Source organism: Centroberyx affinis, unplaced genomic scaffold, assembly GCF_046629955.1.
Source record: "Centroberyx affinis isolate AG114_WGS23_722 - 3 ecotype Tasmania unplaced genomic scaffold, CSIRO-AGI_Caff_v1 ptg002469l_1, whole genome shotgun sequence".
In the NCBI taxonomy this organism is placed as follows: domain Eukaryota; kingdom Metazoa; phylum Chordata; class Actinopteri; order Beryciformes; family Berycidae; genus Centroberyx; species Centroberyx affinis.
In genome coordinates this window covers 50,385-61,649 of record NW_027280702.1, presented here as the reverse complement: position 1 = coordinate 61,649, position 11,265 = coordinate 50,385, and the positions used below count along the sequence as shown (strand labels likewise).

Genomic DNA, 11,265 nt, shown 5'->3' with positions numbered 1-11,265 from the left:
AGTACTTCGTCGACAAAGATCTTAACATGGTTAATAACTTATTATTAGTTATATATATTTTATATTACTTTTATACCACTCTTGTAGTAACAATTCAGTAAGAACAGGTGTCACTAATATCCAAGATAACAAGACTTCAGTCAGGACTCACCTCAGTTGCATGTGAGTAATATCATAAAAGTAGTAACATTACATTGTATCACACTAAAGGGAATTGTTTTTCTCAATTACTGAAAAGGTGACAGGGTGACTTTTATTGTAGGGCGGACGAGGTTTCTATAGGACACTGACCCTATCTGTCACTGCTGATAAACACAGATAAAGCAACACAGGCAGTGGCCTGAGCTGACCTAATGTTACAGAGAGGTTACTAAGGGTTAAACAGAAACAGCTCTGGCTCACCGCAGACCACTGACTAATTCTCACTGTGATTTGAACCATGAAGAGCAAAGTTAATAGTTCAATAGTTCAATAGTAATACACCACAACAGATCAAATCAGTCAATTTATGAAAATCCTGTTCCATCGCTTCATGTAGGCAAAGAATCAGTTGCTGAATCGTGTTATCAGACTCAAAAAAAACTTTATCTTAAATTTTAAGAACTTTGATTTCATAGCTATGTGTCTGACAGAGATTAAATGTTTCTGTAACAGAATAAAATTTATGAACAAATACATAGATAATGATTACAAAGAGCCACTTGGACTGCTATCTGTGATCTCCAACATTGATCAGTTTCCCATAGGATAACATTGCATCACACTTGCTATCTTCATGAAAAGTCAGTGATATAGCTTGGTCTTAGACCCATCCCTGCTTTAAATGTGATCAGTAAACTCTTAAAACCCTAGCCCTAGCCCTAATCCTTGAGGCACAAGTCTCAAGTCAAGTCCCAAGTCTAAATGTAGATTACCAAGTCAAGTCCAAGTCAAGTCCATGTCATTAATGTCAAGTCTCAAGTCTAAATGTAGAACAGCAAGTCAAGTCAGAACAAATCAAGAGTCCAGTATCAATTTAATATCTTAAAGAAAACTAAATATCTAGGACTTTTCAATGCAATATGGTTTTAATAGGATCAAAACTTGGTAAGAGCATCATGAGTTTGATTTCTAGAATCAGTTTCAACTTCAATAAATTCAAGTCAAGACTTTAGAAACCTTTTCAAGTCATCAGAGTACAAGTCAAGTCAAGTCTTCTCTTCATGCATCACATCAGGTCTCAAGCAAATACAACTGTACAGAGTAAAGAGAGTGGTGCAGTCTTGCTTCCTTCACTTGAGAACCATTTCCAAAAATAAACCCGCTTTTATTTTGTAGTAATCAAAGCACATCAGTCCAATTCTCTCATCTCATCACTGGTTACCTGTTAGATTTACAATTGATTTTAAGATTTTGCTGATCATCATTAAAGCATGGTTATGTCTGGCTCTACACCTTTTAGCCCCTTAAGACTAAAGATGAGCGGGCATTTGGTTGTGGATCGATCAAAACCACTATCATTTTTGAAATCATTTCTTAAACTTCTTTTTTATAGGCTTGCTTTTATGAAATGCCTTTTATCCTATTGTTTGTTCCTATTCTTTTCTATCCGGTGCTGTCTTCTTGTTATTATTACTTGCTTTCATTTATTTTCCAAGTAGGATGTTTGCGTTGAATTGGGTGTTACGGCCCTTTGTAAACTCTGTTTTAAAAAAGCGCGATACAAGTGTATTCTTCTTCCTCCTCTTCTTCGTATTGTTATTATCTTAATGCTTCTCTAAGAAACACCAGGTAAACCAGTCCGACATATTGCCTAATTACCCCATCAATAAAGTGTCATTTCATATTATGTGTTATCTGTGTGTGAACCCAGCTGCACCACCAGAGATGCAAAACAAGTTCACACAATAGCTGCAGTAAGTAACTCACCTGTTTTGTAGTAGTGTGCTGCCATCTGCTGGATAAGTGGAGACCCTGCTATTGTGTGCATGGAAATCACTTGCCATGCCTTATTAGCAGTGGTGGGAAGTAACTAAGTACATTTACTTAAGTACTGTATTTAAGTACAATTTTGAGATACTTGTACTTTACTTGAGTATTTCCATTTGATGCTACTTTATACTTCCACTCCACTACATTTCAGAGGGAAATATTGTACTTTCTACTCCACTACATTTATTTGACAGCTTTAGTTACTTTTCAGATGGAGATTTGACACAATGTATAATATAACAAGCTTTTAAAATACAACACATTGTTAAAGATGAAACCAGTGGTTTCCAACCTTTTTGGCTTTTGACGTCTTACAAAAAGCAGTGTGTAGTCGGGTCACATTTCAGATGTCTATGAGTTGTTAACAGCTCCACCAAATAGTGATTTTTCCCTCTAAACCTCACATGGTTTCATTTCAATAAATGTTCAAATGATCCAATATTTCAGCAAAAATCAAAGATTAGAGAAAAAGTCCAAAAACTGAAAACAGATTTGTGTATCAGAACTTTGTTTTTTCTTCTTTCCTCTCCCATTAATCATCTCACGACCCCTCAGATTTATCCGGTGACCCTTTGGAGGGGCCCGACCCCTAGGTTGGGAACCACTGGACTAAACTAGCTAACTGTATATAAAGTAGTTCATACTAGCTCCACCTCCAGCAGCTACAACAGTAACATGCTGCTTACACACTGATGCTTCAGTATTAATAATCTAATGATGTCATATATAATAAAATATCAGTCAGAGGGACCAAACCACTACTTTTACTTTAATACTTTAACTACATTTTGCTGCTAATACTTATGTACTTTTACTTAAGTAGGATTTTTCATGCAGGACTTTTACTTGTAATGGAGTATTTTTACATTGCTGTATTGGTACTTTTACTTAAGTAAAGGATCAGAGTACTTCTTCCACCACTGGTTATTAGCCCATGTGAGTACAAATTCGTTCTTGTAGCTTTTATCATTCCTCATCATTCCGTCATTCCTCCACTTTGTCACTAGAGATTCAGTCTATTTATATAGCCATTTCTGGAGGTTTTGCCTTTAAATGATATAAGATGCGACGACTTTGCCAGTTTAGTGAATTGACATGTCTGATTGTGTGCGAAGGGCCGTTATTAGGAACAGCAACCTGTTTAGGGCCAGTCTAAATATAGGCTAAGTCTATATAAGGTGTACAGACAGGGACCAAAGGGGGATGGGGGTGGAGTGAGTGGGGGGGGGGGGGGGGGGGGGGGGGTAATTACCAGGGCTCTTTTGCCCTGGTACAGGGGGAGTATCCTCTTACTATTCCTCTTTAACATTTTAATTTGAGTGAATTTTTTGTGTCCCATCATCTTCACTCAAAACAGCAGCATAAGCATAATTCCACTGATGCATTAGTCACTAGTACTATACTATAAGATTCAGTAGTAGGTGGTAATCCGCATGGTAATGTAATGTTAGGGAAAAAAATATATAAAATTGAAGTTAGTAGCTCATTATATGAGTTGCATTAACTATTCCTTACCTGCAGAGGGCAGCAGAGCGCCTGAGAAGTAGCTCCCCTGCAGTAAATTCACATGACGAAGAAGAAGGAGGCGGAAGTGATTGTTTTCCAGTTTGTCCCATGAGTTTGTTGTTGTCAGGGTTGCCCCCCTACTAACTCATAATGTTTCCTCTAACTATGATACGCAGAATACGGCCTTGCATTGTCTCCCAGTCGTTCAGTAACATCCACATTACAGCCGCGCGGCATGGAAAGCCGTTTTCTGTGGCTTGTTTCAGGGGAGCGACAGTGAACCAACATGTTGTCAGAAGGTCGTTTCTCAACCTGACTAGCAAGGTATTTAACTCTGAACCGACATTTTCTTTTTCCTTAACTCCTGAAACGGCAGTATGTTTCGTGATAAGCTCTGTGTCAGTGGCCGGCAAACCAGCACAGTTAACGGTTTAATACAAGAATATTTAGCTAAATGACTGTAAACGTGTAGTGTAAGGGTAAGCTAGCTTTAGCCGGTAAGTTCTCTTTCTCTGGGATCGACTGTATTGCCTGCTGGTCTGTCAGGTCTGGTAGAATAATCTATCTACCAGAATATCTTGAGACTTGACTTGATGCATGAAGAGAAGACTTGAGACTTGACTTGACTTGGGTTCTGGTGACTTGGGACTTGACTCTGACTTGTACTCTGATGACTTGAAAAGGTTTCTAAAGTCTTGACTTGAGATCTTGTGTTTGTGTAAATGACTCAGATTGAAAGTGATGAGATTTGTTCCAGCAGACGACTGAATTGAAATTCTGTTTTCTGAATTTGTATGGAATGATTGAATTTATTGAAGTTGAAACTGATTATAGAAATCAAACTCATGATGCTCTTACCAAGTTTTGATCCTATTAAAACCATATTGCATTGAAAAGTCCTAGATATTTAGTTTTCTTTAAGATATTAAATTGATACTGGACTCTTGATTTGTTCTGACTTGACTTGCTGTTCTACATTTAGACTTGAGACTTGACATTAATGACATGGACTTGACTTGGACTTGACTTGGTAATCTACATTTAGACATGGGATTTTATTTGAGACTGATAGACTCTATAATATCATCTACTTACTATCACAATACCAAGCTGTTGAAGTAGCTTTTTCAAAGGCTTTTTATGTTTTATATATTGTATTTTTCTAATAAAATCTATTACATCGTATCAGATTTGTATTGAATCATGAACCTCATATCGCATATGGAATCGTATTATGAGATAAGTAGATCATCCCATCCATATTTGCAAAATGATATTCAACTAAGGTTTGACTGATGGGATTTTGAAGGCCAATACCAATGTTTTTGGATTGAAACTGCTGGTGGCTGAAATTTTGTGTTCATGTTCAGTCACTCATCTTTAAATCTGTTTAAGTTTTCTTGCCCCAAAATTAGGGCTGAACAATTTTTGAAAAAATATCTAATTGTGATTATTTTGACTGATATTGCAATTGCGATATGATTTGCGATATTAGAGGGAATGATCATTTTTACATCATTATTCTCATTTTCATTGAAAAATGTATTAAAATGATTATGGTGTGATTTCTGCGGGGATCTGTACCAAACAAAGATGTTTTCTTAAGTCTGTAGAATATGATGTGTAGGCCAGGACATCTCTGCAGCACCACAATATTTCATTTAAATTTATATTTTGACACACATTTCGCCATTAACAAATATTTGAAAATTGCAGTAGGCCATATTGCGATTTCGATAAAATTTTGATGAATTGTTCAGCCCTACCAAAAAATTCCCCAAAATTACAAGTTTTCAGTGTTTCCCTCAGAATTGTATTGTCCCAGTGGAAAAGCCTCTGAACTGGAGACCTTGAGGACACACACACAAAAAATAATAAAATCTATTTCTCTAAGAACACATACCACACTTGACAGTTGAATTTGTGGTCCCGCTAAGACTTTAATATGTAAGGTAAACCATGCTAAAGCTGGCTTATGTCATGTGATTTTGTGTCATTTGTCCAATCAGGCGGAGTCCCGGTGTCCGTCCTTTCGCTGTCTCTCCACGTCGAACCACGCGGAGGAGGGGAACCTCGTTTACACCGGCAACCTCGGCAACGCTGTCCGCGGTGCGTCACTTTAAGGAAAACCTTCACCTCCCCACCAACTCCCTTGCTAGATCCGAAAGGAATCTTTTTCTCTCTTTCTTTCGTTTTCTTCTGATACAGATTATAGGCATTTTGGGTGCAGTTCAGTAAACTGAGAAAGATGATTTATGGTTTTTTGTTTGTCATTCAAATAAAATAAAGGGACGTAGACAGCCTCTATGAAACAAAATGCCTCAAGAAACAAAGTTAACAGTATATTGCCTAAATTGTTTTTATGTTATGTAGGACAGTGTTTCCCAACCTTTTTCATATCAAGGACCCCTAATTCAGTCCATATTAGAGCCACGGACCCCCATTTGATGAGATCTGAAAATATTTTTATTGTCATATATGATTTTGTGCAGAATCCCATGACTATCTGTATTGTAGGTAGAGAGATAACAGTGAAACTATGACCTAAACAGTCATTCTTCTACATTCACTAATTGTGTTAGCTTCTTGTAAATGAAATAATGCTGAAGTTTAACAATTCATCAATTTGCTGGGGACCCCCTGGAACCCCCTCAAGGCCCCCTGGTGGTCCCCGGACCCCACGTTGAGAACCACTGATGTAGGATATTATGTCGTCATGGCGACTATAACTTCGGAACACGACATAGAAACTTCATACTTACACCACAGGTTCCTCCTATAGAGTAGACGATCTGATTAGATTTTGGAGCACCTTGCTGCATACATTTGCATATTAATGAGGAAACACGATAGTGCCATAATACTTTAAGAAATAGAGTTCATATTAATAACATCCATGTGCTATGTGAAGACAAGTATTAGTTTTTCATGATCTTAAGACTTCTGCTTAAATGCTTGAAATTAGTTTCTTAGACAAATATAAATAGTGAAGTTGATCCTATGTATGGATTTCTTTCCAAGACTGCTTTAAAGAATCTAAAATAGAAGATAGTTTTTAACACTTTCTTGGTCACTGCATAATTCCATTTGTGTTATTTCATAGTTTTGATGTCTTTACTGTTATTCTAAAATGTGGAAAATAGTAACAATAAAGAAATATGTGGTGTCCCCAAACTTTTAACGGGCTGTGTATGTAGAAACAATGCGTTTGGGTTTGTTTTTCTTTACCTCTTTCCGTCTCTCCCTTCGTCTCTCAGGGGTGAAGATGTTCTCCTACACCAGCAGCGGCTGCAGCCTGGGTCTGATGCCCTACCTGCTCTTCCAGACGGGCCTGGGCATCCAGAGCTTCGCCATGCAGGTGGCCTTCTGCGGCGTCATCGGCTTCTTCACCTTCCTCACGCCCGTCCTCCTCCACCTCGTCACCAGGGGCTACGTGGTCCGCCTGTACCACGACGCCGCCGGGGACACCTACACCGCCGTCACCTACAGCGTCCTGCTGACGGAGAAGAAGACCGTCTTCCACCAGGGGCAGGTGCGGATCCCGGAGGTCAGCAGGATGTTCACCACGTTTTACGCCGGCGAGACGGGGCTGCTGGTGAACCCGGACCTGTTCCCGTTCCCCCAGGACTACAACCACCTCATGGGCTACGATCGGCCGTTCAGCTTCGACGCGGGCGACTTGGAGAGGCCCGATAAAAGCTGAAAAAACTAGCCTTGACTGGAAATCGTTTTCTGCGTAGGCTTGGTTTACCCCATCCCCCCCCCCCATCTTTGTCTGTGAAGCAGGTTACCGGGTATCTGAGAAAATGTTGGATGCAATGCCAGTAGATGAAGTATTTTCATAGCCCTAGTCCTGAAACAGTCTATGGTCCTCCAGGGTGGAGCATCCATCCAAATGTCGATGTAAGTTGTTTTCTGTGAGTTTTCTTTAGGGCTGCAACTAACGATTATTTTCATTGTCGATTAATCTGTCGATTATTTTCTCGATTAATGGATTAGTTGTTTGGTCTATAAAATGTCAGAAAATGGTGAAAAATGTGGATCAGTGTTTCCCAAAGCCCAAGATGACGTCCTCAAATGTCTTGTTTTGTCCACAACCCAAAGATATTCAGTTTACTGTCATAGAGGAGTAAAGAAACCAGAAAATATTCACATTTAAGAAGCTGGAATCAGAGAATTTTGACTTATTTTTCTTAAAAAATGACTCAAACCGATTAATCGATTATCAAAATAGTTGGCGATTAATTTAGTAGTTGACAACTAATCGATTAATCGAGTAATCGTTGCAGCTCTAGTCTTTTGTCTTTCTGCTGTTTATGGAATGATAGTCCATCAATATTTATTTGGTCACACCACAGCAAATAAACTGCTATGACTGTAAGATACAATTTTCAACATGTTTTCCCATAAAACATGACCAAATGCAACCAGCCAACAAACGTGGTTTTTGCAACTTTCCCATGACTGTGCACAAGGTGCAAAAAGGCTGGAAACTGGAACTCATCCTAATTTTCCCCAAAGTTCATTATAAATCTGACTTTAACCCCACCAGAGGCCTTATGCCAAATCCGAACCCTAAACATAGACCGAAAAGCTCATTTTTGTTCGATTTTTTTTTATTTAAGAAAGTGAATACAGTGTACAAACCATTCAATTCTCATCATCAGTATTGCCGTTGACTAAGCAGCTGTAGCAACGTTATCAACAGACATGAACATGAGTTGCTATTGATATGAATCTTTCCTCACTGCTCAATAAACTGAAAGTGTAATGCATTTTGAAATGTTGCAGAGTGATTTGATAGAACAATTTATTATCTCAGAGAATTCTTCAATGGTTTTCAAATGGTTACCCCAAAACCTAGTTGACTCAAAGTAAAATATTTTTCTATTCCCTGGAAGTGTGGATTTGACTCATTTGAATGAACCCCAACAGTTATGAAAATATTTTTTAAGGCGCAAATGTGAATTTTCTGGATTAATTTGTCTATAGAGAGGAAAAGCGACAACTAGCTGGTAACATTAATTCCTAGGAAAATAAACAGTCATTTTCCGATTGACAATTACTTTTTCATAAATGCTCAAGTTTGGACTTTGCTGGAAGTTGTTTGTGAGAAGTTAAGGTTAATAAATCATAACTTACGTTTAAAACCTTCTAACATTTACCAATACACAGGATCTGTTTTGGGTGAGCACCTATGTAGATTTCAAGTGGGTTCCTCCTAGGCTTGGGCGACATCCAAAATGTAATATCGCGATGCTGTCCCGCCAAAATATCGCGATATACTATATTATCGCAGGGGAGGGGGTCTAGAGTTTTTTTTGGGTTTTTTGTATTTGATTTTATTGCTTCTAAATTACAGCAAATGTCTAGTTCCTAGTTCCTCCCATTCTAGATGTTTGGTTGAATTAGGCCCACAACGCCACCAGAGGTTCTGGCCTCCCTGACCACACCAACTCAGAAGATCCATTTGGTTTTCTGCCTCTTCAACTGGTGGGGATACCTGGAAGAAGCCTAACCTCCATATACCTCTCGCTATTTGTGAACTTCTCTGGGTGATGTTCTACCTTCTGCTCTGTTTATTTCTAACTACCACTCATTCCCCTTAGCAAGGAGTGATATGACATTTTTAAAGAGGTCTTTGTAGAAAGGAATATTGCTGGTATTCTTTCCTCTACATGCCCTCAGATGTCTTTCTCCATCGATTTTTGAGCTGCCTTCTCTCCTGCCCTAGTCGTTCGGTTTCTTTCTTTCCTTCCCCCTCCTTTCGCAGACCCCAGACCTTTCTACTCTGTAGTCATGTATAATATCCTCCATTTTATCTAGTTCATCCTCAGCTGTACCTTTTATTCTCTCTAGTGCTATTTTCAAATCAGTGTTCCTTTCTTTCACTAGCCCTAGGCCATTTCACTCAAGCTTTCTGCCCACAGATCTTTTCCTTCCTTGGCTGCCTGACTCTCTGATCTCTGCACCATGTATTTCAGTCTTAAAGCTGCACAAGGCAAGATTTTTATATAAAAATCCACCCGTCTTATCAGCCTAAATCAAATAAAGTGGGGCTACAACAGAAGAATGACCCATTACCACTGAGTGAGAGACTATAGATCACCCTATCTGCCTAAATTAAATTCCGGTGTCTGTGAAATCTGTAGGAAATCTGTGGGAAATTTCCACACTACTCTTAAATCAAAATTTAAGAGTGAAATCCGAAAGTGAGCACTCCATCCAGAGAAAGCTGGATTCACCAACGTTAGATCTTTTTCCTCTCTTGTCCCTTTGTTATAAAACATCACAGACTGGCCGGGATGGTAAACCTGAGCGGTCTGCGTGCAGTTTACTGACCTCACCTTCATGATTTCTTGGTGTTGAAGTCGAGGAAGTATATTATCGGTAGACAAATTCAGATACCGTACTTCCTCTAATAGTGGCCGGCAGTCAATTAAAAGCCGGGTCTCCGATAATGGCCGGGGCCGCGGTCGACACAAACAAATAAAGGCCTAAAATATGAGCAAATATACTTATCAAACAGAGGGAATTAGAAATAAAGGCCTATCTCTAATATAAGCCTGCTTCCAAAAAAGGCCTGGTACCCTCTGCAGTTGAGGTAAATAAAGGCCTGGGCCAATATTAGAGGAAATACGGTATATTCAAATATTCAGTTACCTCTTGCTGCCATTCGAAAACTGCAGACGTGCAAAGTTTCCCAGTACAGCTTTAATTCCTGCCTCCTCAGTGCCGGCAATACTGACATCCTGAGAGCTGTGGTTTGCTAATGCTAATGCCTATGGGTTTAGGCGATAAGCAAAATTTAATATCGCGATGCTGTCCTGCCAAATTATCGCAATATACCGTATTATCGAGGGGTTGCTCAGAAAATACAATGTAGAATATTGCGATATTTCACAAATATTGCAATATTTTCTGTGGTATTGGTATTATCTAATGTACTTCACACATTGGGACTTATCTTCTTTCTAGTATATGCCGTTAACTATCTACAGTGTATACTTGATGTGGCTCACCACAGATTTGTGCTTCGCTTGTACCCACAAAATTGTGTATTGATTACTATTGATTACTATTATTCGGTTTACTTATTTTGCTGCCGAAAGTCGTGTTTCCTGAGAAGATCTTGTGTCGTTTCTTGACTAGGCTTGGGCTGATATTTGATAATATCAAATATTGCGATATTTTCCGCAGTATCGAATATCAAATTATTATTATTATTATTATTATTAATAGAAATTTGATGTAATTTAGAGGGAATAAAATAAAATAAAAATAATATCGTATATCGCAATATTTTGGCCGGACAGCATCGCGATATTAAATTTTGGGTATCGCCCAGGCCTATTTTTGACCAAATCATTTGATTTCTTTTAAACAAACACTGATCACTATATTAGTTTGGATTTGGTTAGTTGATGTGAATGAGAAACATTCACTCTCCCCTCCACAACTACCATGGCCCTTGAGCTAGATGCTTATGCTCTGACTGGTACTTTAGAAGACTACTGCTGTTCACAGGACTCTACAACCCAAAGGTTAAAAGAAATCAGTTGTTCATACAGTAAATTAACTAAAATAGATAAATCCCAGTTTGACTTTACAGAAGAAGTTGTGCTTTATGTGACTTCCCATATGTTATTTTGGCATACATCTCACTGAAGTTTTTCAGGGCAAAATGAGAAGTAACGGACATTTTGAGGAAGTTTTGGCCTGAAAGATGTGGTTCCTAATGTGTGAATGCAGGTAGTCCAAGTTCAACTGCTTTCCGAAAACCAGACT

The 11,265-nt window shown here is 38.6% G+C and overlaps 1 protein-coding gene across 1 annotated transcript; it reads left to right on the top strand.

Annotated features, from left to right (window-relative positions):
• Positions 1-3,567: 3,567 nt before the first annotated feature.
• tmem70 (transmembrane protein 70) lies at positions 3,568-8,397 on the top strand. Its single transcript, XM_071533954.1, has 3 exons — positions 3,568-3,801; positions 5,487-5,586; positions 6,735-8,397. The coding sequence occupies exons 1-3, from the start codon at positions 3,628-3,630 to the stop codon at positions 7,178-7,180; spliced, it is 720 nt and encodes a 239-aa protein (XP_071390055.1). The 5' UTR covers positions 3,568-3,627; the 3' UTR covers positions 7,181-8,397.
• Positions 8,398-11,265: the final 2,868 nt, after the last annotated feature.